Consider the following 25349-nt stretch of genomic DNA (forward strand, 5'->3'; position numbering starts at 1 on the left):
AGTTCTTTGAAATTAATATTCCAGCTGTAGTTAGCAGCACTGCTTTTAAGATTATTTCTCTTTGGGAATGATGTGGAGCCTTGTGTGTTCTGGCTTACACCAATTTTTCCAAGGCAGTTACTGACGTTAAGAAACACCCTCTCTTTAGTGGGATAGTGCCATGGTTGCCTCAAAGGCGTTGCCAGCCTTTCTTGGCTTTGGATTTTACTCTCTGGTCACTGTGACCATCCCATGGCAGACTCAGCGTAACCAATGGCCCTGGAAGGAGTTTGGTGGTTGGTCCTCAGTGAGACAGAGCTTGTGTGTAAAGTGCGAGTACACTCGGTATTTGGTGATAAAGATGGTTCTGAGATCTGTAATCTTCTGTAGGAAGTTAATGGTAAGAGCTGCACCAAAGTGTGTTTTGGTTAAATTACAATTTAACAAGGTGCTTTCAATAGCAACTGGTTCCTGCTCTGTGTAGGTGTGATTCCCTGGGAGCGTCCTGGGCTGCAACTCCATTTGAGGTTACACTAAGTGCTTTCTGGGTTTGCTAATTGCAGATTAAAGCATCCAAGGGGCAAATGTGGGTTTCTGCAGCACACAGCTGGTGTTTGCTGGTGGCTCCCAGTGCCTGGGCAGTCCCCTCGTGCCATCTTGTGGGGACCCCTCCCGTGTCAATCCCCAAGCTTGCTACCGTGTTCCGTGACACTGAGCATCACAGCTCACCTGTGTGCCATCCCTTTCCCTTCTCCGTGCCCAGTGCTGTGGGTTTCTCCTCCTTGTCTCAAGTTCAGTATTCCTTCTCCATTTCTGCATCCCAGGTGTAAGCAGTCTTGGGATCAGTATTGTGTTGGGAATGCAGGAGCGTGTTGCTTAGCCTGGTTGGGTTTGAACAGAGACTGTGTCTTGCATGAAGAGCTTGTGTTACACGGTTTTGTACTGAGTTTAAAGTCAATGGTTAATTTCCATTAATGACACTGATGAGGAAGGTGTAACTACAGTCAGGATGTTTTGGTGATGGTAGAGAGTGATCTGGACTCAAATGAGATAAGAAGCTGTCACTACCCTGGTGCTGTGCCCGTGGCACACACACACCTGCCCAGCCTGTACCTGCCAGGTACATGTGTGCTGTTCCTCCGTGCTCTGAAGGGCCAATTCGCTGCTGTGCCACTGCCCAGGTGCCACATTGGGGTCCACTCTGCACCCCCTGCCCGACAGCTATGGTCCCTGACCCCACCAGTGCCACTGGCACGGGCACAGCACTCCCTGCTCCCGTCCTTGCTGTGCCCACACCACAGGGCTTGTTTCCAGACTTTCTTTCCTTTGTTTACTTTTCTTCCTCTGTAACGTGGTTTTTCCAGTGGAGCCGTTTTCACCCTCTGTTCTGTACTCCAGCCTCCCCCCACCTGTTAGGATGAGGCTGTTGGCATCTTGTTTTGTTAATTAATGTCCTTGTCACTGGGGGGGGAGGAGGGGACCAGGAAAGCCGTAATAAGTCTTGTATGAAATATGGCCATTTTACCTTTTAGCCAAGGATTCACCTTTGTGACTCATGGAAATTCACTCTGTCTTATTCATACTCAAAGCAATTCATTCTTTGGTTTTATATTAAAAAAAAGTCTTAGATACTTGTGTCCACTGCAGATTTATTTTAAATGGAATATGTAAGTACCATGTATTATGGTATTTTTAAATAATCTATTGCCTATTTTGGGGGGAGGGGGGAGATGACAAATATTTAGTCTTAGATTTGCACTGCTGGATTTTTTAAGTGTAACCTTGATTGGTTATCCTTGTGTTTTATTCTGTAAGATTAGTCTTATGAATTAAAGTTTGATAATTAAATACTTTTTTGAGTGTTTCAATATTCTATATGTACTGAGCTGCTTCTTCCTGCATGAACAGCTGCGAGCAAAGGGTTTGTCATGAGTTTCTTTGCAGGGAGAGGGACACAGGCAGAAATTCAGGGGCTCCAGTGCTGGGTGTGACATTGGAGCTGTGGGTGCTGGTCACCCAGGGTGTGGATTCAGGTGCTGTTGCCGTGTGCCACTCACGCACAGGCTGTGAGTTACAGGATGGTCCCTCTCCACCCCCTGCCCAAAGCCAGACTTTAATTTCCTTTTACACCAAAATTGTCCTGGTCCTGCCGGGCTGGCCCAGCCCTGGCTGCGGTGTCACAGTCCCGTTTAAGAGCCCCCAAAGGTGCCGGGCTTTCAGCAGCCTCACCTTTGTCGCTGAACGGGCTCTCGGCTTCGCCTCCGGCCTTAGTTTCCTCTCCCCCCACCCAAAAAACCCCAGCGCCGAGACAGTTCAGGAGAGGCACCACACAAATAAATGCCCGAATCTGCTCAGTCGTTCTCCCAGCGTCCCAGGGGGCACGTTCCCGCTCGGTTTAGTGTCCAGGCTCCAATACTGAGTTCCCGGGGGGGGAATCCCACCGCTCCCCCGCTGTCCCTCGGGCAGAGCTGCCGGCACAGGGGGCTGGGGCTGGGCTGAAGCGGGTCTGAGTGTGCGGGGCGAACGGCCGGGCAGGGCTGCAGGGGCTGCCTCTCGTTACCGGGGAGAGGAATTTTTCCCGGCTCGGTGTCCGGGCGGCCGGGATGTGACCGCGGCCGAGGGAGGGATGCAGGGGGTGTGCGCTGCTCGCGGGGGCGGCTCCTCCTGCGCCTGACAACGATCGGGAACCGGGGAGGGACGGGGGAAGGGGCCCGGGGTGTCCCGGAGCGTGTGCGGAGCGCGGGGGGGCGGAAGCCGCGTCCGGGACCCGCCCCGGCCCCGCTGACTCACGGCGGCGGCGCGGCCCGGCCTGGCCTGGCCGGGACATGGGCGGACCAGCCGCGCCGCCCCCGCGGGGGCTCCGGGGGCTCCTGCCGCTGCTCCTGCCGCTGCTCCTGCCGCTGCTCCTGCCGCTCCTGCCGCCCCCGGCACAGGTACGGCCGCGCCGGGAGCTGGGGGTGCGGGGAGGGACAGTGCGGGGAGGCACAGTGCTGTGCGGGGAGGGACAGTGCTGTGAGGGGGGACAGTGCTGTGAGGGGGACTGTGCGGGGAGGGACAGTACTGTGAGGGAGGGACAGTGCTGTGAGGGGGGACAGTGCTGTGAGGGGGACTGTGCGGGGAGGGACAGTGCTGTGCCGGGAGGGACAGTGCTGTGAGGGGGACTGTGGGAGGGAAGATCGAGGGGGACAGTGCGGTGGTTCCTGCGAGGGTGCCTGTGCTCACTGTGCCCCGCGTGTCCTGCGGGAGGGCTCCGACACACGAGAGTTCGTGTTCCCCGGGTGGGACAGTGCGGGCAGGGACATCCCCTGCTCGGGAGCGCGGGGTCCAGCACACTGAGGGGCGTGCGTGGTGTGGGCAAAGGGGCCGGGGTGCTGGCCTGGGGGTCCCGTGGCCATCGCCGCGGTGCGATGGAGCCCCGGAGGTTGTTCTCCATCCCCACCCTGGGCCTGGCTGCTGCCGGGAGCAGAGTCCCCTTCCCTGGGCGCCCTCGGCCCCCTCCTGCCTGGTCCTGCCCGCGGAGCTGCTGCCTGGCAGGGTGGTGCCCTCCGAGCCGGATCCAGGTCCTGCTGCTGGTGGTGGTTCAAGTGGAGAGGGCAGCGTGCCAGGGTGGCTTTGGATGACATGGGCAGAGCAGCTCCAGTGAAGGAAGCAGCTGATGCTGGTGCCCTGTTGCTGTCTGTGCCCCGCTTCCCCCTCTGTCCTGGGGGAAGCGAGTGTCCCCGAGCTCACGGACAAGCTCTGGCCCCACTAGCATCGCTGCAGGGGGAGCGGGCTGAGCAGCTGGACCTTTGCTTGAGTGCCCTGTCACCAAAACACAACATTTTGTAGAAGAGATGGAAGAAACCACAGAGCATCAGGGGGAACACTGACAGCTGGGGGGGCCCAGCAGTCTCAGTTTCCCCCAGGCAGGTGGCCACACCACGGGAGCCCCGTGTCTGCCAGCCTGGCTTGTCCCTGAGAGCCCTGTGTGGTTGCAGGGGCTGGAGGAGTGGCAGTGGGGAGCAGTCCCCTTCCCTACCTGTCCCAACTACATCCTCTGGGCAAAGTCAGAGCTGGAAAACTTGCTCTGACCTTACCTGAAAATTAAGCAAGAAGAAAGGCAAATAAAAGAACTAGTCTGGAGACAGAGAGGTTCACGTGAGGTGCACTGGGAGGGAGCTGACGCGTGCTCCAGGTGACCTGGCTCCTATTGGGACTGCTGACTGTGTTGTTGCAGCTGGAGGAATCTCCTGACCCCACCATGCCACGGCCAGTCTGGTACCACGGGGTTCTGCTCTGCAGATGGGCACGTGCTCATACGTGGGCACTGGCTGGGCACTGGCTGGAGCCTCTCCCCGCTCCACAGCCTGGCCAGGCCCTCAGGCTGGATTCTGCCAACTCAGGCTCCCCGAGCAGGGCTGGGACTGTGGGGGGAGCAGGTCCGAGGGGTGTCCTGGAGTTTCCCACGTTGGATCTGCGGGCAGCCAGGAGTTCAGGCACTGCTGCCGAGTCCTGGCGTTAGGGAGTGCCAGAGCCACGTGGGTGCCGGTGCTGTTTGCTGATCCCTGTTTGCCAACGGGGTGAGGCTGGTGTGTGTGCCACTGGCTGAGCTGGCGCTCGCTGTGCAGGTGCCATACATGGAAGCAGCAGCTCCTTTTCCCAGGAGACTTTGCAATTACTTCCTCACTGTCAGGTAGCTGAAACCTGCAGCTCTGAAGGCCTAGCCAAGCAATCATCATGTCTCTGGCATGAAAAGTCACCCGGCTCGTTTGTTTCTAGAAGGAGCTGACAGTTGGGCTGCTCATGTCACCCTTAGAAAGGTGTCCAGGGTAGCTGGCTCTGGGGAGAGGAGGAGGAAGGCTGCTCGAGCCCCAGGACTGCTCTGGTGGGATGTGAGCGATGCTGCAGAAGCCAGGGACTGCGGGTGGTGGTGGTGCCAGTCACCACAAGTGCAGCTGCCCCAGTGCTGGGGCCACTGGCCAGGGGTTTATGGCACACAGCACCTCTGAGCAGTCAGCAACAGATGCGATTCTGTGATGTCCTGTGTGGGTAGAGCTGGAGGAATGAGCAGATTCAATATGCTGATGCAAGGAAATTTTTCCCTCCTAGTCTCACCTCGCTGGGGAGCAGAAGGACTGTGGGGCTCTGCCCCACCTCTGTGGGGTGCTGGGTACAGGGGCTGAACTACACAGAGGACCCAGACTGGGAGCTCATCTCCAAGTCTGGCTGAGCTCTCAGGGATGGTGTGTCTGCCGTAGTGCCTCAAAGGTGGTGCTGTGACTGTCCCAGAAACACTGCTCTTTGTCTCCACGCTGGATGGGAACCTCCATGCCGTCAGCAAGAGCACAGGGGACATCAAGTGGACGCTGAAGGATGGTGAGTAGTGACCCAGGTGGGGGTTTACTCACAACCTGGCTCCCAGAGCTTGTCTCTATCTGGGGTTTGGGGATGCTCCTCCAACCTGGCTTTTGCTGGATGGGCTCTGGGCCAGCAGTGCTTCCAGCCCTGGGGGACACTCCAGCCCCAGCCCCAGGCACAGCCCCAGGCACGACCAAGGGTGGGTGAGCATCTGCCATCGGTGTCTGTTCTGGGTCTGAAATGCAAACAGACTGTGTGACAGGGCTGGGTGACAGTGCCACACAGGGGGACAGTGCCACACAGGGGGACAGTGCCATGCAGGGTGACAGTGCCATGCAGGGTGACAGTGCCACGCAGGGGGACAGAGCCCCGCAGGGGGACAGTGCCATGCAGGGTGACAGTGCCATGCAGGGTGACAGTGCCACGCAGGGTGACAGTGCCTCGCAGGGGGACAGTGCCACGCAGGGTGACAGTGCCCCGCAGGGGAGCCAGCGGTGCCACGCTGTCCCACACACCGCAGCGCTGCTGATGTCGCCTCTCACTCTCTGTTTCAGATCCCATTCTGCAGGTGCCGGTGTATGTGGCAGAGTGAGTGTCATCCCCGTGGGCGGGTGGGCAGAGCAGGAGTCGCCTGGGCTCCACAACCTCCTCAGTAACTGCTGGTGTGACAGACAGGGTCTCCTCCTTCCCAGGCCAGCATTCCTTCCAGACCCCAATGATGGCAGCCTATATATCCTGGGAGGAAAGAACAAAGAAGGCTTGATGGTCAGTGAGGCTGGGGGGCTGTGGCATCCAGTGTCCCCCTGGGGTTCACCAGGCAGGGGGAGGTGACTCTGGCCCTGCATCCGTTCTTCTGTCGGTGTTGCAGAAGCTGCCATTCACCATCCCGGAGCTGGTGCAGTCCTCACCGTGCCGCAGCTCGGACGGGGTGCTCTACACCGGTATGGAAGCCCCTGTAGAGGAGGGGTCAACCAGGGGCTCCCAGGAGTCATGGAGGGCACCGGGCAGGAGCCCAGCGGGTGCTCTCATGGATGGGCAGGGCTGCAGGGACTCAGAGAAAAGGTATTTTCCTTCTCAGGGAAGAAGCAGGACACCTGGTTCATCGTGGACCCCAAGTCAGGGGAGAAGCAGACCACCCTCTCAACAGAGGCCTGGGATGGTCTGTGCCCATCCAGCCCCCTGCTCTACATTGGCCGGACCCGTAAGGGAGCCCTGCACCTTGACTGCCTGCCTGGTCCCAGGAATGGGGCTCTGGAGGTGACCTCCTGCCCTGCTCCTGTCCCCAGAGTACGTCATCACCATGTACGACACCAAGTCACGGGAGCTGCGCTGGAACGCCACCTTCTCCGAGTACTCGGCCCCGCTGTGCGAGGAGTCCCAGAACTACAGTGAGTGAGCTGTGGGATCTGCGGGAGCTGTGGGAGCCATGGGAGCCATGGGAGCCAGCATTTTTGCAGGACCCTGGCTGTGGGGGTGCCTTGGGATGATGGTGCCAGGGCCAGCAGGTCTCAGCTGTGCCAGTTGCCGGGGAGAAGGGGCAGCAACCCATGGCTGGTGGCAAGACTAAAGGTGACCAGGCGGGACCTATCCCTCTTGCTCTCCCAGAAATGGCACACTTGGCCTCAAGTGGGGACGGGCTGGTGGTGACCCTGGACAAAGAGAGCGGGGAGGTCCTGTGGGCACAGAATTACGGCTCACCCGTGGTCGGCATCTACGTGTGGCACCAGGACAGCCTGCGCCGCATCCCCCACCTCAACCTGGCCATGGAGACCCTGCGCTACCTGACCTTCCAGTCACAGGACATCCACGTCCTCAAGTGGAGCTACCAGTCCGTCAAGGACTTTGCCACCACCAAGACCCAGCTGCTGTACGTGGTTCCTGCACGGTGGCATTCACAGTCCTGGTGCTTGGCCGCCCTGAGCCGTGATGGATGGAGGGTGATGCTTGTCCCTGTCCTGCAGGCCAGCGCTCTATGTGGGGAAGCATGCGACCAGCTTCTACGCCCTGACGTCGCTGGTGCACGGCGGCGTGGCGCTGGTGGTGAGTGTCCCCGCCCGGGCTGAGCGCGGCGGGCGCCCGACCCAGCGGCACTTGCCCCATGAGCTGCCACCCCCAGCCCCAGGGCATCACACTGGCCAGAATCGACGGCCCCACCACGGACGACGTGACCTTGAGAGAGTCGGGGGAGTGCGAGATCACGCCCAGCACCGACGTCAAGTACCCGCAGGGCAGCATCACCGCGCTGCACAACCAGTGGCTCCTCATAGGTGTGGACCTACGGTGGGCACGGGCTTCCCCGTGTCCTGGCTCCAGGAGGGTGCCTGGGGGGGGCAACCTGAGCTGCTGGTATGCTTTGGGGGCACAGCCCAACCTGCTCTGTCCAGCAGGGTGAATGGGACTGAGGCTGTGAGTCACCTTAGGGGCTGCAGTGACTCTGGCTTGGCACTCGTTTCAGCCCATCCTTCTCCCCTCCCCAGGAAGGGCCACTGGACACCCCCACCCAGGGGTGAGCAGGGACCCTTTGAAGCAGGGCTTACCATTACCCATGCTCGGGGTCCCATCAGAAGTGTCCCCCATTCTCCAGGAGGGCCGGGGCTGCTGGTGTGCCCATGGCACTGCGGAGGTGAGGGACAGATGCTGTGATCAGAAGCAAACTGATGGTTGTTCCCCTCCTACCACAGGGCACCATGAGCTGCCTCCTGTGGTCCACACCACAATGCTGCGAGCCTTCCCAGAGAACCTGAGGAAGACCACGGAAACCATCATTCCCAGGGCTCCTCCTGCCAGGACTGTGTTTGATGATGTGAGCAGTGAAGGGTGCTGGGTCACCGAAGGGTCTGAGCTGCTTAGTGTGGGCAGTGGGTCCCTAGTGTGGGGTAGGACAGGGAGGGAGTCCCAGACATGAGTGCCCTGCAGTCTGTCCCTCTGGTGTCACCCAGCCCTGGGTGTGTGTTGCAGTTTCTGGCCCCGAGCAGCCCGGAGGAGCCAGGGATCCGCAGCGAGAGGCAGCTCCAGCCAGACCCTGCACCAGGGGAGCAGGTGGAGGTGTATCCCGAGGGCACCTGGGACCTGGTGATGGCTGGTGTTGGCACAGCTCTGCTGGGTGGGGGAGTCCTGCTCCTCCTGCTCATGGTGAGTGGCGGTGGCGGTGGAGGGTGAGGGACAGTGGAGCCCACGCTGCTGTGCCCAGCCCTGCCAATGCCCCAGCTCACTCTGGGCATGGAGCAGAGCATTCCCATCGTTTGTGTTCCAGAAACTGCAGCAGCAGCACGTGACGCAGCAGCAACAGCTGGAGGAGCAGATCCAGCTCCTGCAGCAGCAGCAGGAGATGCTGCTCCCAGGCCGGGTCTCCGGGGAGGGTGTTCCCTCAGGGCCTGGGAAGCCAGGGCTGAGCCAGGGAAGCACATCAGAGCTCTCACAGAGCGCCCACCTCTCAACCTGCCCAGAGGACCCGGCAAATGGGATGGTCAGCCTGGGTCCGGCTGTCCCAGAGGCTGCTGCAGGTGGGTGCAGGGGGAACGGGCAGGGTGTGGGGGCTGTCTGTCTGGAGATGCTGTCACCCAGAACAGGAGCAGGACGCCCACAGATGAGAGGGCTGCAGCTCAGCTGGGATGGGAGGAGGTGCTGGTCCTACTGCTGGATAAATGTGGGCTACATAAGAGTAGGGCCCAAGAAATGGCCAGATGGATAAAGAACTAGTTGTCCTCCATACAGAACTAATGCTTGGAGGCTGAAGGATGACTGTCTTCTCTTCCCTTGCAGATGCAGAGCCAGACCTGGTTGTAGTTGGGAAAGTTTCTTTTAACCCCAAGGATGTGCTGGGCCATGGAGCTGGAGGAACTTTTGTCTTCAGGTGGGTGACAGCGAGTGCCTGCCCTCGTTCTGCTCCCATTCTCCTTGGGAGCCACAGGGACAGAACCAAAGTGGCTGTTGCCCAACATGGTGGCTGCTGGTTCAGGGACTTTTGAGAACAAGCTGCTGCCTTCCCTTCCTTCTGATCCTCATCACACCTGTCCCAGAGCTGGGCTCTCAGTAACCAGGCACTGGGCATGGGGCAGCAGCACTGGGCTCTGCTCTGGCCGGGGGCCACACCTGGACACGCTGAGGGCTCTCTGCACAGGGGGCACTTCGAGGGACGAAATGTGGCCGTGAAGCGGCTCCTGCCCGAGTGCGTCCATCTGCTCGACCGGGAGGTGCAGCTGCTCCGCGAGTCGGACGAGCACCCCCACGTTGTGCGCTACTTCTGCACGGAGAAGGACAGGCAGTTCCACTACATCGCCATCGAGCTCTGCTCTGCCACACTGCAGGAGGTGAGCCCAGCCCCCCTGCCTGCCCTGGACATGGGGCCCACTGGGAGCCCTGGAAACAAAAGCCTTGGGCACAAACGGCCTCCATACAGGCTGGTCTCCACTCCTCGCTGTCAGCCTGGGGAGGGGTCTCTCTCCCAGGCAGCCTTGCCTTTGCCCAGTAAATCAGGCTCAGTTCCTCTCTCTCATTCCCTCTGTGTGGTTCCAGTATGTGGAGAGCCCCAGCTTCAACCGGCGGGGGCTGGACCCAGTGTCGCTGCTGCGTCAGACCATGTCGGGGCTGGCCCATCTCCACTCCCTCAGCATCGGTAAGGCCAGCACCCCATCCTTAGCGGAGGCTGCAGGGTTTGTGCAGGGGTTGTTGGGGCTGGCAGCATACAGGGCACTGGCAGAGTCCTGTTTGCTCCAGCCCTGCCAGGTGACACCGCTCACTTTCTCTTCCAGTCCACCGTGACCTGAAGCCCTGTAACATCCTCATCTCTGCCCCAAATCGCCACGGGCAGATCCGCGCTGTCATCTCAGATTTTGGCCTCTGCAAGAAGCTTCAGGGGGGACGACAGAGCTTCAGTCTCCACTCTGGTATCCCTGGCACTGAGGGCTGGATCGCGCCCGAGGTGCTGCAGGAGGCCCCGAAGGAGAACCCTGTCAGTGAGCCATTGCTGCCCCTGCCCTGGGTGCTCCTTGGGGCTGTTGTGGCAGTGTCCCCACACTGACAGTGGCCTCGGGGCATGCTGCTGGGGTGCACAATTAAGACAAGAGCTCTGAGCCCGAGCCAGCCTGGGCACGGGCACTCTGCTGCTTACCAGCACTACCCCAGTCAGTGGCTGCCCCAGTGACCCTGTCCTCGGGAGACAGTGCCCAGCTGTGTTCACAGGGTGTCCCATTGGGCTCCTGTCCTCAGAAATTCAGAGGGGGGAGGTTGGAGACTCTGTAGGTTGCTGCCGAGGTCACACTTCTGCTCCTCCGTTCAGTGCTGGGAATCCCATTCCTGCTGGAAGCAGCTGCTGTACTGGTCCTGCTGGGGCTGGCAGCTTCCCATAACCTCAGGCTGGGGTCTGTTTGCCCAGCCCCTGGGACACCAGCAGCCCCAGTGTGTCTGTCAGGCCGTGGAGTCCTGAATTCTGGCTGTGCCTCTGAAAGTCCCTTCCCTGACAGGGATCCGGCGTGATGGGACGTGTTTTTCAGCAGCTCTGCAGCCAATGGCCAATGGTCCACATAAAAGGATGGAAAACTGGGAGGTGAAAGCTTTCTTTAGCCTTTGCCTGAAGGTCCCATCTCCTGCCGTGTTTTGCAGACCAGCGCCGTGGACATTTTCTCAGCTGGCTGTGTCTTCTACTACGTGGTGTCGGGGGGGCAGCACCCCTTTGGGGACAGCCTGCGGCGCCAGGCCAACATCCTGGCAGGCTCCTACCAGCTGAACTGCCTGCAAGAGGAGGCTCACGGTGAGACCCTTCCCAGCTGAGGCCCTTTCCCAGTGGTGTGGCCCCGTGGGAAGCTCTGGGCTGAGGTGCAGCTCCTGGTCCTGGTGGGGGGGTTGATTTCTCCGCTGTGTTTCACCACCAGACAAGCTTGTGGCGAGGGAGCTGATAGTGGCGATGATCAGCCCTGAACCCCAGCGCCGGCCATCGGCCCCTGTGGTCCTTGTGCATCCCTTTTTCTGGAGTCAGGAGAAGCAGCTGCAGTTTTTCCAGGTGAGCCTGTGCTGTCGCACTGGCAGTGAACACAGGTGTGCTCTGAAAAACTTGCTGGGAATGGCTGTGTTTAGGTCAATGTGCTCATTCTGAGCTACTTTAGGAAGGGGTGGGGGCGTTGTTGGGTCTCTGTGGGGTGAGGGCAGTGTCATACCCACCCCATCCCTGCTCTTGGGGACACAGGATGTCAGCGACCGCGTGGAGAAGGAGCCAGCTGAGGGTCCTATCGTGTCGGCCCTGGAATCAGGGGCTCGGGCAGTGGTGAGAACCAACTGGAGGATGCACATCTCCCTCCCACTGCAGATGGGTGAGCATGGGGAGGCCAGGCTTGCCCCTGGGTCTGGTGAAGCAGATAGGGACTGGGAGTAGACAGGTAGTAAACTACCTTTACTGGCCAGGAGGCACCTGCTCATACCCAGGAGCTGAAAACCAGGGCAGGTAAAGGTGCCATCCCTTCTTTGGGAGAGCAGAGCCAGGCTGGGGTTTGCTGCACCCGGGGTGGTGCTGGCACTACAGGGCTGTGGCAGCCCATTGCCCCAGCTGTGTCCCACCTCGCTCAGTGTCTCTTCTGCTCTCGCCAGACCTGAGGAAGTTCCGCACCTACAAGGGGGGGTCGGTGCGTGACCTACTGCGGGCCATGAGGAACAAGGTACGGCCCCCCCGCTGCCCTGCCCCTGCCACCCCCGCTGCCGCTGCCCTCTCTGACCTCGCCCTCTCTCCTGCAGAAGCACCACTACCACGAGCTGCCAGCCGAGGTGCAGGCAGCCCTGGGCTCTGTCCCCGAGGGCTTCGTGCAGTACTTCACCTCGCGCTTCCCGCGGCTGCTGCTGCACACGCACGGGGCCATGCGGGTCTGCGCCCACGAGCGCATCTTCCACCCCTACTACTGCCAGGGGCTGCGGGGTGACGGCGTCTGAGGGGGACACGCTGGGATGGCACCGCGAGGCTGCTGTGGCCGCTCCTCCCTGCCCGTGCCCCAGCCCTGGGGGCTCTTGGAGTCCTTCTGCCCCTCCCCAGGGCCAGAGAGGTGCCCAGCATACGGGGGTTGCCAGCAGCTCAGTGTGAAGAGGTGGGCACAGGGCAACACTGTGCCTTTGCCTGGGGTCTCCTGAGCCCAAGAGGGACCCCCTGGGCAGTCACCTTTGCAAACACTCACAGTCAGACTCAGGGGCCTGAAGGCAGAGAACAAAGACCTCTCTGGGGTGGACTCCGTGCTTGGAGAAAGAGGAAAATGCAAGTTGTTTTCCCATGGGCAGGGGCAGCGATGCCCTGGCACAGCGAGGCCCTCAGGCCGCACTGGTCCTGGTGGGATGTGCACCAGGGATCAACAAACTTTGTCCAGGGCATTCTCCCGTGCCACGTGCCTGGGAACACAGCTGTTTGAGCTGTGACCAGGACCAGTACCCCAGTCTCGACGCTGGAGCTGAGCCCTCAGCCCCACTGGGGGCTGTGCTCGGCCAGGCAGTGCTGAGCAGCCACACCCAACTGGGACTTGCCTGTTGTATTCTGGCTTGCAAGGGCGTAGCCCTGTGGCACTTGGGGGGGCCTCCAGCACAGCCCCTGAATGAAGGTTTGAATCTCAGCTGGGCTGAGAACAAGGTTGTCTCCCTTTCAGTCCCCAGCAGCCTGTACCTGTGCCAGGCCTGAGCCCCTGAGCAGGTCACACAGCAGTTCGGGAGCAGCTGTCTCTGGGCACAAAGCAGGGAACTCACTTTTCCCTAGGGATTCCTTCCCTCAAACAGGGCTGTGCCTGAAGCTCCCCCAGCCTCTTCTGCTGCCCCAGGCCCACGTCCCGTGGGTGCTCTGGTTCATGGCATGCCCATGGGCACGTGTTCCCTATGAGCCAGCTGCCAATACTGACTGGGTGCACAGGCACACGAAGCCCCATGGCAAAGTTCCTCTGTGGAACAGCAATAGTTTTGTACAGTCTGATTCCTGTGGGTGCGGGGATGTGGGATTTTGTTACACAGGTAACAGGGTTCGTACCTGGTTTCTATTCAGAATATATTTATACAAAATGTTATAAAAAAAACCCTTGTCCTGCTTAAAGATAAATAGGCCTGAGGGCACCTGTGGGTGCTGGCAGGGAGCAGTGTGGGGAAGACCTGGAGGTCAGTGGGGTCCTGCAGGAGTCTGCTACAGATGACTTCTGCTGAGGCTGCAGTCATAATCAGTAACCATGTGGTAAAATAGAGCCAAACATCTGCGAAAGGGGAAGGTTCCCCAACACTGGAGAAGTAAACTCACCCCCCTTTCTCTGATCCCAAGACCATCTCCCAAAACCACTTACTCCCTTCCCCACTTCCCATCACCCTCTGCCAGTTTCCCTCTTGCTCCTTGTCAAGGGGAGCAGAGAGAGGCACACCCAGCCCCTGGCTGAAGTAAGGGTAGGAGGATGGTTCTCAGTCAGAGGGGAAGTCAACAAACTGAAGGGAACTGCGACAGGCTGGATGCTGCAGCAAACAATCTTTAATCAAGTTATGCAATATACAAAAGTTGAGGTTTCATGTAGCTTCAGTATTAAAAGGCCGACTGCTCGGTCTCACCCTGGGCATGTTCAATACCCTACCTGAGCTTCTACAAGAGGAACCGAAGCCCAAGGCACGAGTGCTGCCACGTATGGACACCTCACATGACATCTCCGCTCTCCCCCTGCTCTGCTCTCTCGAGAGCAGGCCCAGGTACCTCAAACAAGAGGGCTGGTTTGGAGCCAGGCTTTTGGCCTTGGGAAGTTAGAAAAACAGACTAGGTAGGGAATTAAAAACCACACTCCATTAGGAGTGAGGATCAAGAAACCTTTGGGCGTCAGTCAGAGGGACCAACATTGTTCCCACAGCAACAGGGGCTTCCTTGTGGCAATGAGCCCAGATCCAAGAGTGGGAGCCCAGCTGTGCCACAGGAGGGAAGCTCCCAGACCTCTCCCTCCACAGCTGAGCAGTTTGGCACAGATGCTGAGTCCAGCAAGAACAAGGTCTAAGCAGAGGGCTTCACTCTGCCCGAGCCAGACTTGGAGCTGAGGAGCTTCTCCACCATGGTGCGGGCGTAGCGCAGCCGGCTGGCCAGCTCCTTGCAGCAGCCGTGCTCCTCGATCAGGCTCAGCTTGTACGTGCGGAAGTCCCGTTTCTCATCGATGTATGTGACAGCAGCCATGAGAGGGCACAGGATGACCTTGGTGTGGTCCTGAGGGGAAGAGAACACACAGTCATCACCCTGAGCACTGTGCTGCTTGGGGACAGCATTTCCTGTAGATGTGCCACCCCAGCCACATCCACAGCATGGGGACAGGGCCCTGCTGCAGAATTCCTTCAGAGTGCAGCAAAGGGGCACAGCCAGCTCAGCACTGACTGCTGCAGCCTCCCTGCTGCTCCAGAGCTTGGCCCCTCCCTGAGTGAGGCACATCTAGGGGGGCACGGGGAGCCTCCCAGTGCTCAGCTCCCTGGGCAAAGCCTTGGCTCGGGTTATCAGCTCCTGCTGCCTTCCCAGCAGCACCACACGCAGCCAGAGTCCCTGAGCAGCTGGAGCCGCAGCCCTGGGAAGGGCCTCACCTGGAAGAAGTTGATCTGCACGGTGCCGTTGCTGAGGTGCAGGATGATGGCGCTGCGGGTCCGGAACCAGGTGCAGAGGTAGGGCAGGCGGGCCAGCTCGTCCCCCTCCCGCGGTGTGATGTTGGCTCCTGCCTTCAGCAGGTGCTCACTCATGTAGTTCCGGAAGTACTTCAGTAGTGTTATCTGCAGATGGGATGGGCTGTGAGGGGCTGAGGGTAACCCCGAGGCTGCCATTCACAGTTCCAGAGCCTCCTTACATCCTTCACAGCTTGAGGTGCCACTGCACAAACTCGTGCAAATCCTCAAAGTTAACTTGGACCATGATACTTTAGCCTCACTTTGCTGAACACTTCACTATACACAAGTGAAGAAAGACCTATTTCTGTGAAACTGCTCATAAATGAGCCTCAGACAGTAGAGATAAACAGAGCTGCTAGTGTCTGTCCCTGGGGCCATGTGTCACCAGTCAGAAGAAGCCTGAAGAGTGCCAGGTGACCCCCAGTTTGAGATGTTCCTCCCTAGAACCCACCCTGCCACCAAAGCCCAAGGCTGGCAGGAGTCTCACCACTCCCCAGCCAGGGCTGCCTTCCCCAGGACTGACCTTCTTGTTCAGAGTGGAGGGGTAGGACCTCACAGTGAAGTAGGACTCGGTGCTGTTCTGCTCAATGTACTGCAGGTTGTCCCCGTCATTGTACATGATGAGGCGAGTGGAGTCGTTGAAGAGAACCCCGACACTGTTGTCACACAGTTGGTAACCTGCCCAAAAGGGACCCTGTGAGGCTTGCAAACTCAGGGGACCACCAGTCGTGGGAAATACAAAGGCAGATGGCTGTATCCCCCAGGGGATCCCTGACAGGCACCCAACCAAGTCCCTGCCAGGTCTCCTTGTGAGAGTTCTGGGAGGCAATTTTCCACCTCTGTATCTGTCATCTCCCTTACTGCATCACCTGCTGCAAAAACAGCCTCAGCTGCCACCGTGGGTCCCTGTGCAGGCTGGGGAGAGCCTCACCATCTCATGCACAGGTAGCCCCTGTCCACCTTGAAGTGGCCAGGGCTGATATTCAGTGACCACTGCTCTGGATTCCCTGGGTATTTGGTGACATCCCTGGCAGTGGTCTTGGACACATCACAGGAACAGGTGATTAAAGACCAAATCCAGGCTTTCCCCAGCCCCTTCAGACATCAGGAAAGCCTGAAGCGTTGCCCCACAATATTTACCTAGTCCATATTTATCTGAGTAGTCCACCCATTTGCTAACCCAGAAGATGGGAATGCAGGCTGGGTCCTCAGCTTCTTCTGCAAGAAGAAAGAAGCTTGTTAGGAGACATTTTCCACATGCTGTGCACCCCACAAAGCCCATGGGCTGCCCCAGGCTCACCTTGTCTCACAGCCACTCTCTCAGAGGGCTTGGCTGCATTCACTGCTGTCAGCTGCTGCAACATGTCAGCCAGGTGGCAGGTGATAGCATCTCCCACCTCCCGCAGCCCCGCCGCTTCCTCCTTGTCCGGCAAGTTCTCCAGTGCAGGGCTGTCCAGTCCTGGGCCAGAAGAAAGGAGAGTGTGAGGCTGTGGCCAGGGAGAGGTTTCCAAAGGCATCAGATTTATACCCTAGGCAACACCTTACACGCAGAACAGGTCAGGTTGGAAAGGACCCCAGTGGGGCATCGGGTCCCAACTCCCTGTTCAAGTAGGATCATCCCAGAGCACACGGCACAGGATTGTGTCCAGATGGTTCTGGAATATCTCCAGTGAGGGAGACCCCACACCCTCTCTGGGCAACCTGTTCTAGTGTGTGTCACCTGCACAGGAAAGGAGTTCTTCCTCACGTTCAGGCAGAACTTCATGTGCACCTTTGTGCCCATCATCACAGAGCTACAGCTATTGCTGTACTTCCTCTCCACTTTGTTCCCAGGCAGAGCAAGGAGAGCCCCCTCACCCACAAAATGCTCCAAGTTTCCATGAGAAGCGGGAGATGGCAGGAGGGAGCGCCACACTGAAGGTTCTGGATGCTGCTGGGGGCCAGGCAGGCTCTGCCCAGAGCTGCAGCCCAGCTGCACGTGGGCACCAGCACTCACACTCACCTTTGTTGAGTGCCGTCAGCGGCTTCCGCCCCAGCTCCATCCCGCTGGGAGCGATGGAGAACCGGGGTGCGACCGTGAGGCAGCTGGTGGGCAGGCGGCTGGGGATGTAGCCCGAGGTGAAGAACTCGTCATTCAGCAGCTCGTCGATGGTCGGGCGCGTGGCAGGGTCGGACCTCAGCATCTTCTGGATGAGGTTCGCTGCCACGGGGTTGATGTGCTGGGGGACAGGTGGAGTTTAGGGACAGGGACGAGGGGGTAGCGTGCACTAGAGACAGACCCACTGGATTCACAACCCAGGGACGTTCTGCTTGGAGCAGAGCTTCAGTGCTGCATCAGGCAAGCAGGACACAAGCCTGGGGAAGCAGAATTGGGCAGCACAGAGAGCTGTCTCCTAACAGCCCAAAGTCAACTGACTTGACCAAGACCAACTCAGCAGCAGTGGGTTGAACTGGGAACCTGGCCCAAACCTCATGGACTTGCTTATGTCCATTCACCTTCATGTGCCAACTGCCCAGCTCAGATTTTTGCTGGATCAGGGGGCAGAGACCAGCTGGCTCCTCAGGAGGAACCCTTACAGGTTCACTCCACCACAGACTGAACCATCCCCACCCAGCAATAACAGCCACTGCCCTGTTCCATGAGAGCCCACCGAGCGCCAGACACAGGGGGTGCAGCAGGAGGCTGACAGGGAGCTGCTGTGAGCTGAACGGATCCTCCACGGGAAGCACCGTACCTTAGGAATGGTATACTCGTTCTTCTTGATCCGGAGGTACGTTTCCTTTAGACAAGAAGTCTCAAAGGGAGGTTTCCCCACCAGCAGAGTGTACCTGGGCATTCCCAGACAAAAGGGCATCAGTTTTATAAAAGAGACTCAAGATCCTGTGTGGAAGTGACCCTCTTCTAAGTACACCTGAGGGTTTTCCTGGCAGAGGGAACACACTCGGCATAGGACACTCAGCAGTGCTGACAGCTACTTGTACTTGTGCTTCCCTTTCCCCCTGGAAAGGGATGCTGGGATCTAGCACCCTGTGAGGGAAGTTCCAGTTAAGAATGGGAAATGCCTTTGGGAAATGCCTTGAGACAGTCATGTTGAACAGCCTATATGCCTGCAGACACACACCCCAGCACATCAGAGCACAGGCAAGGCCAGGTTCTGGTTGGCAGCCAGGCTCAGCCAGGAGCTCCAGGGACTGTGACCTGGAGCTTTGGCTCACACCAAAGCTTGGATGGGCCAAGAAGACCAGGACCACAGGGACCACTCGCCCCCCTGATCTTGCAAAGGCATTTTTTAAACTCACATGATGCAGCCGATGGACCAGATGTCCACCTCAAAGCTGTGACCCTTCTTGCCCAGCACCTCTGGGGCGATATAGTTGGGTGTCCCACACAGGGTCTTCTTGCGTTCACCATCGTACTCGACCTTGGTGGCCAGGCCAAAGTCACCTGGAGAGATGGGAAGGGCGGGGTGTGACCAGAGACGACCTGGCCAGCTGGTCCCAGGGCTAGGGTCCCCGACACATCCGGTCCTGGGCACTTACCGATCTTCACCTCCATGTCGTCGCTGAGGAACAGGTTGCCCAGCTTGAGGTCGCGGTGGATGACGCGGTGGCTGTGCAGGTACTGGCAGCCCAGGATGGTCTGGCGCAGGTAGTACCGCACCTCGGGCTCGCTCAGCGCCTTCCGCCGCTTGTGCAGCTCCAGCAGCGACTGCGGGGGACGCTCAGTCAGTGCCAGGGCAGGGACACGGGATGGGGTCAGTGCCGGAGGACAGGGGGAAGGGGACGGTCCATACCCGAGGAAGCCCACCGCCCACCCGAGCCCCGGCCCCTCACCCTGCGGCGGCAGAGCTCCAGCACGACGTAGACAAAGTCAGCGTCCTCGAAGAAGCCCTGGAAGCCGACGACGTGACGATGGGAGAGGCTGCGGTGGATGGCGATCTCCATGGACATCTTCTCCTTCTGATGCGGCTTCACCAGCAGCGACTTGGGCACCACCTTCCCCGCGAACACCTCCCGGCTCTCGGCCTCGGCCAGCTCGTAGCACCGCGCGAAGCCGCCCTTGCCCAGGAAGCGCCCGCGCACGAAGCTGCGCCGGGTGCGCGGGTCCACGAGCACCTTGGGCACCTCCTTCCCTCCCGCCGCCGCCGCCCGGGCCGGCTCCGTGCGGGGCGGCTCCGCCAGCGCCGCCGGCCGCGCCGCCTTCCCGCCCGCCGCGCTCATGGCGTGCGGGGCTGCCGGGCTGCGGGGGGGCTGTGCCGGGGCCGGAGCCGCGGAGGGGCCCGGGCCGGGCTCCGCTGGATGTCGGAGGAGTGGCGGGTCCCGGAACACCGCCGGGTCCCGGTGCCGGGGAGCGGCGGGTGCGGGCACAGCTCGGGGCCGGAGCAGCGGCGGGTGCGGGGCCGGGCTCGGCTCGGTCGGTGTGGGGTCGGTGGGTGCCGATCCCCGGCTCAGCTCCGTGCCGGCGGGGCTGGGCTATGTGGCGGTGGCTCGGTGCCGGGCTCGGTCGGTCGGTGGGTGCCGGGCTCGGTCGGTCGGTCGGTGGGTGGGTGGCTCGGTCGGTGGGTCAGTGGGTGCCGGGCTCGGTGGGTCGGTCGGTGGCTCGGTCGGTGGCTCGGTGGGTGCCGGTGCCGGGCGGCCCCGATTCAAACCCCCGGGCCGTTACCGCGCGCGGCCGCTCCCCATTGGCCCGAGGATTTAAAATCCACGCGCGCGCGGGGCACCATGGGAGCCAGAGGGGCACGCGCCGCCGGGGCGGGGCCAGGCGCGCTCGGACACGCCCCTGCGCGAGCGCTGCCGGGCACGCGCGGAGCGCGCTCCCGCTGCCGGCAATGGCGACCCGGGAACCGGGAATCGGGAACCGGGAATCGGGGACCCGGGAATCGGGAACCCGGACTGGCTCCCCCTCGCTCCCGCTGCCGGCAATGGCCACCCGGGAACCGGGAATCGGGAACCGGGAATCGGGAACCCGGACTGGCTCCCCCTCGCTCCCACTGCCTCTCGGCTGACGTTCTCACAGTCCTGTGGGCTCTTCCTGACCTCACCAACGATTTCTTCACCCTCCTCTTCCCACTCCCCGCATGGACACGCTGCTCAGTGACCCCCACCCCAGGGCACCCCCACCCCGGCACTGCTCCTGCGCCTGGCACCCCTCGCCAAGAGAAGTGACCACGGGATGTTCCCATCCCTCGACCCCACCTTGCTGCCTGCTGGCACAGAACAAAACACCAATGAAAAATAACCCAAAAGGGCACAAAAGCAGCAGCCCAGCCCAGGTGCCTGCTCTCTGCCTCCAGGCACACACAGTCCCACCTGGCTGCAAGCGGGATGAGGGCAGGGACTTCACCTCCTTTGGCCTTCCTTCCCCGTCAACAGCCGCTCTCTTTCAGCCCTGGCTAATGAAGAACAGAAGGCTGGCCCCGCGAGTTGAGCCACTGCCCCAGCTGGCCCTGACCCACTGGCATAGGCTGTGGGTCCCCAGGGTGTCCTGGAGAGCCCAGTACGTGGGACCAAGCCCTGAGCCCTGCAGATCACCACAGCCAATTCAGCTGTCATTCCCCCCATGGAGCTGGATCATCTCGGGAGATTCTGCTCCCCACAAAGCGGACACAGCCCCCACTCACCCGGTGACTGTGTGACCTTCCCACACAGCCCCTCACCAGTCACCTCAGCTCCTCCTGCTGAGCCATTGGTGCTTGGCACAGAGCGGGAGGTGTGTTCCCAGGGACTCTGGACACCTGAAACACAGGCAGCACGGCCTGCCCCTTGGCTGGAGCAACCCGGAGCAAAGCACACAGGAGCAAAGCAGGACCAATGAAGCGACACAGCGACTTGGGGGTTGAAGTGCTCAGTGTTTGTACAGGATTCCTGAAAGAAGGCACTCCCCTCCCTGCAGGACATGCTTCGTGCAGCTCCCTGGCTACAGGCACAGCCCCTCACGGGTCAGGTTTTACTGCACCGCGCTGGACCGAACGCTGCCAGCAGAGCTGGGGCTGCCCGGGCTGTGGCAGCCACTGACACTCCATCTTCCCAGAGCTGGCACAGGCGGAGAGGTGAGCACAGGTCAGAGGGATGCTTCAGAGACAGGAGGAGAAAGTGGCCAATGTAAGGAATGTTAACAGTGCTGGGTGTTTGGGATCTTCAGTGGCAGCTTGGTTTTAGGCCCGGGCAGAGGCCACCTTAACAGAGACAACAAAAGAGGTTTTAGTTAAGGCAGAAGGGTTGGCTCAGCCTGTTAGAAGGAAGAGGACGCCATGAAACACATAACTGCAGTGACAAATCCCTCCATGCTCTACAGCTCTGCTCTCAGGTGATTGTGGAAATGCATCACTCACACTTTTCCAGCTGCCATCCCACTCCATCCCAACTCACATCCCTCCTCCCACCCCTCTCCCAGCCACTGCAGCTGCTGATCAAGCGATCCCGTAAAATGCAGCATGTGGTGTTGAAACTTTGAGGTGACACCATGGCAAGACAGCACAGACACCGCCAGACTCCTGCCAGACACTGCCAGGGACACCCAAGGGCACGCTCTGAACACTGGACTTGCAGAGAATCTCACAGGAAGCCCCAAACATGTTGGGTCTGATGACAGGGCAGGCCTCTCCAGCCCCTCAGAGGGAGAAAGCAGCTGTATCACTCTGTACTTCACTTCTTTAATGCACTGACACTCTGACAGCTACAACAGCCTGTAACAGGACAAGGGACTGTGGCTCATGCCCAGGCATAGCAGGAACCTCAGTCTAGTCTCAAGCTTGATTTGAAGAGGTACAACCTTGAGTCACTTGAATAACTGGAGAGGCTTTAATTTATGTACAGTAAAAACACAAACAAACCAGTCAGTGGTTTTACATGTGATGAACAGCAGCTACTACACACATTAGTACTTGTACAACTGTTTGCTATGAAGGTGTATCAGCATTTGCATTGCACAGATCAGCTGAGGGCTCCAGGGCTGCTCATCCACAACCACACACCTACAACGCACCTAAACTAATGTCCTGGCCCCAGCTGCTACACTACAACATGCAGGACCCCCAGTTTAAAACCTAGAGCAGTATGATCCTAAGCTTTAGTAGAGCACAACCAGAGCAGGCAGACTCATGTGCAGCCAGTTGTCTGTACTCTGGCAGATACAAAAGCATCAGATGCCTCTAACTTTCAGAGCTGCTCCCAGAAAGAACTATTCTTGCTCTTACTACATGTCCAAAATGAAGTGTTCGCTCTTTTCAAGAAGTCTGAGTCTCATTCCTAAGCTTTATAATGCAGAAAAGCACCAAAGAGCTCTCTGCAAATATAGACACTGGGTAATAAATGGGGACAGCTGCAGCAGTCTCTCATCCACTGCTTTTAATTACCCACTTTCTGCTGCACTGAATTCTGTGAGTGACATGGCAAACTTCTTTCCAAAGGCCTTTGGCTCTTTAAGGTCTGTGATGTTCAGAAGTAGAACAAGCACTGGCCACAAGAACACTAACCCTGAGGGGTGAGAGCACAGGACTGATGTCAGTCTGCTTCAGGAGCTAAAAGCTAAGAAACATCCTGTCAGGCACAGAAAGACAGGTGTCAATGTCAGGCAAAATTCCTAAAGCCAATAGCAGGATTATGAATGATGCCCCTACAGAAGAGAATCAGGGAGAAAAGGAAGAGGCCATCCATCTCAGCCCACAGGCCCATGGAGCAGCAAATATTTTGCCAAAGGAAAGCCCTGGGTCTAAGGAACCGTAGTAGGTGTCCGGACCACACCCAAAACAGCCCTGCTGAGGTGGAGAGTGCTCCTAGCAAACCTAAACCCCCAGGCTTTGGGCTAGGACAGAACTGACCACACAGGCTGAAGCTGCAGAGCACGTCAGCTCTGCCTCATTCCCCAGCTGCTGTCCCAAGGCAGGGGTATCAGCTTTCCCAGCTCCAGAACATTCAGTGGCACAGTTCAGACAATGTGGAATGGAGTACATCGCATGAGCATACAAAGTTTGAACAGGACACTGCAGCTTTCACGAGGGACTGCTTGGCCAGGCTGGTGGTGTTGAGGGACACTCACACAAGTGCTCAGGAGAGTGGAGGGCCGGGCCCTGGTCTCACTGGACAAATCCCTCTCCCCACCCCCAGAACGCTCCTGTGTGCCTGAAACATGGGAAATGGGCTACTAGACCTGAGTGAGTGGCAAGAACTTCTGGTAATAGCTCTTGGTAACATCAATCATGAGTTCCTGGGTGCATTCCGGGAGCTCCCCTGAGAAGAGTCCTGGAAGAAGAACAACAGTATTGACATCAGTCATCGTGAACGCCCTGCCCACTGTGCACTAAAGCAGGGAGTTTCACAAGTTTAAACTGTTACTTTTCAGTGCAGCAACTGCCCGATACCTTTATTTCTAGGCACTAAATGCTAATAAGCAACTATGTTATAGCAATTTCATTTAAAATAAGAATATCCATGTTATCCACGCTCCTGTGAAAGGGAAGTTAGAAGGAGCATACCCGGGCAGCCTGAGAAGACAGTGAAAGGTGGGACTACAGTTTCAGGAGGGAGTACTGTGTTGTCCAAGATTTTGCAGCAGTCTTTCAAAACACATCTACGACCCTAAAACAGAGAACAGGAAAAGTTTATACTTAAAACACTATAAACATGAGATCTTTAGCTTATTACTGATACATTACCTAAATTTCAAGATTAATTGTTCAAAACACATTCTGCATAAGGGATCACAGGAATAATTCTTTACCCTGACTGAATGCTCCTCCCAACAGAATTAATTTTTCTTTTTGAGGAAAACCGTGTTTGCTTTTAACTAGCACAGGTACAGGTAACTGCACATTAACAAGTCAATGTGCTAATTGACCCAAGTCATGAAGTGCCAGCAAGACCTTTTCTACCTCAGCAACCTTGACTATTTGGTGTTATTTGCACAGAAACACAACTCCACTTGTATACCCTGTGGTCAGGCTGCCTTCCCTGGGCAGTCCCATTAGCCACAGGGACAACATTGCTGGGATGGATTTTCCAACCAGCAGCAGCTGAACCTGCTGTCCTTGGAAACCAAACCTGAAAGCCCTGCTTCCTGCAGAGAAGCAAGAGGAGGAGGAAGGCACAGCACAGAGTAAGTGCCTGCTCTAGCCAGCTGGTGCAGACACCTCTCAGCTGTTGTCCCAAAGCCTCAGCAGTGCCCAGGAGTTTGCAGAGAGGACAAAATGGCACTCACAATGACACAGTTCTTGCCTATGTGCACGTAGGAGCCGATCTGAGCCGCGTTGACAACACAGTCCTCTTCTATGAACACATGGTCACCAATGTGGAGAGGGAAGAAAGCCACCCTGCGACAGGAGAGGTATTTGTTTGGTGCACAATAAACAAACTGACACTGCTAGACCCAAAATCACCCTGTGGAGTCTCCCATCCCCAGATGGATTAGCAGACGTAGATTTGGTGCTAAGGGAGACAAAACAGTAAATGCTTTTTCTCCTCTCTTTCTAAAGGATGGCTCAAATGAGCACCAGGGAGACGTTGTAACTAAACAAAGAGCAACAAAAACATTTACTTTGCTATTCTAATATATCCCAGCCCTTCTATATTGGCCTGAAGTGAACACTAACCCTCAAGGCACAGTTGAACATTTGAGACAGGTTTAGACAAATGTATTTCTGCAAATTACTGCAAAAGGAACAGGGTCCTCTGAATGACAGTCTTAGTCAAGCTGACAGATATTTTTAGGTGTCTCCCTAAAGGAAGGGGCCTCTCACCCTTTGCTGAACTTCTTGAAGGGTGGCCTGATGACGCTGCGGCTCTTGACCACGCAGTGCCGTCCCACCCGCACGTTGGCCAGGTCCCCGCGGATGATGCAGTCATTCATAACGATTGTCTGCAGAAGGGAAGAGAGGTACGGGAAATCCAACTCCTAGCCGTGTTAGCAGTTGTTACACAAACTCATTGCAAGGGCTGGTCACTCCAGCAAGATTATGTTACCTTAGAGCTGATTCTTTCAGTCGAAAGAAAAGCGAGAACAAAGCAAAAGCACAGGAGGAGGCTGGAACAACCAGCCGCGCCCCCGAGCAGCACAGGGTGAGCCAGACATAACGCCAGGCTTAGGCACAAACACGGCGCTGTTGTTCTCACCTTGCCGTTGAGGACGATGTTCTGGCTGCCGCACAGCACGGACTGCCGGCTCACCTTGTTGCCGGAGGCCTGCGGGGAGAACGGGCGCGTCAAGGCGGCTCTGCCGGGCCCCGCCACCCCCGTGACACCCGGACGGGCCCGGCTCGGCCCCTCCAGTTCTCCGCCCCCCCAGTTCCCCGCTCCCCGGCCCCCGCACCGTCTCGATGTACTCGGACTTGTTGTAGAGCATCTCGCTGAGCTCCATGGCCGTGCCGGCCCCGCCCGGCCCCGCTTCCGCCGCGTCACCTCCGCCCGCTCCCGCCGCG

At 58.4% G+C, this 25349-nt stretch overlaps 3 protein-coding genes across 6 annotated transcripts; 1 reads left to right on the forward strand and 2 right to left on the reverse strand.

Annotated features, from left to right (window-relative positions):
• Positions 1-2786: 2786 nt before the first annotated feature.
• Positions 2787-14135, forward strand: ERN2 (endoplasmic reticulum to nucleus signaling 2). 3 transcript variants are annotated; one of them, XM_050317502.1, is made up of 22 exons: positions 2787-2912; positions 5217-5334; positions 5871-5904; positions 5988-6081; positions 6185-6257; positions 6395-6517; positions 6603-6704; positions 6922-7183; positions 7278-7356; positions 7433-7583; positions 7998-8119; positions 8275-8448; positions 8570-8819; positions 9079-9169; positions 9437-9626; positions 9832-9931; positions 10068-10267; positions 10918-11065; positions 11187-11314; positions 11498-11621; positions 11896-11963; positions 12040-14135. In XM_050317502.1, exons 1-22 carry the CDS (start codon positions 2805-2807, stop codon positions 12229-12231), a joined length of 2931 nt encoding a protein of 976 aa, XP_050173459.1. In that variant the 5' UTR covers positions 2787-2804; the 3' UTR covers positions 12232-14135. The 3 variants fall into 3 exon arrangements, 2 of the variants coding, with proteins under 2 accessions (XP_050173459.1, XP_050173460.1); XM_050317503.1 differs by having other exon boundaries at positions 6009-6081; XR_007629202.1 differs by lacking the exon at positions 11498-11621 and having other exon boundaries at positions 12040-12058.
• A 103-nt stretch (positions 14136-14238) lies between these two features.
• PLK1 (polo like kinase 1) lies at positions 14239-19181 on the reverse strand. Its single transcript, XM_050317504.1, has 10 exons — positions 18772-19181; positions 18478-18646; positions 18238-18382; positions 17673-17766; positions 16940-17156; positions 16238-16396; positions 16078-16155; positions 15461-15615; positions 14860-15042; positions 14239-14494 (listed from the first exon to the last, which is right to left on the reverse strand). Exons 1-10 carry the CDS (start codon positions 19156-19158, stop codon positions 14288-14290), a joined length of 1794 nt encoding a protein of 597 aa, XP_050173461.1. The 5' UTR covers positions 19159-19181; the 3' UTR covers positions 14239-14287.
• A 1585-nt stretch (positions 19182-20766) lies between these two features.
• DCTN5 (dynactin subunit 5) lies at positions 20767-25343 on the reverse strand. 2 transcript variants are annotated; one of them, XM_050317316.1, is made up of 7 exons: positions 25241-25343; positions 25045-25113; positions 24672-24790; positions 24134-24245; positions 23412-23514; positions 23087-23178; positions 20767-21113 (listed from the first exon to the last, which is right to left on the reverse strand). In XM_050317316.1, the coding sequence occupies exons 1-7, from the start codon at positions 25286-25288 to the stop codon at positions 21093-21095; spliced, it is 564 nt and encodes a 187-aa protein (XP_050173273.1). In that variant the 5' UTR covers positions 25289-25343; the 3' UTR covers positions 20767-21092. The 2 variants fall into 2 exon arrangements, with proteins under 2 accessions (XP_050173273.1, XP_050173274.1); XM_050317317.1 differs by lacking the exon at positions 20767-21113 and adding an exon at positions 21716-22365 and having other exon boundaries at positions 25241-25317.
• Between the last annotated feature and the right edge of the window lie 6 nt (positions 25344-25349).

This window comes from Myiozetetes cayanensis, unplaced genomic scaffold (assembly GCF_022539395.1).
Source record: "Myiozetetes cayanensis isolate MyiCay16 unplaced genomic scaffold, myiCay2020 scf20-37, whole genome shotgun sequence".
Lineage (NCBI taxonomy): Eukaryota > Metazoa > Chordata > Aves > Passeriformes > Tyrannidae > Myiozetetes > Myiozetetes cayanensis.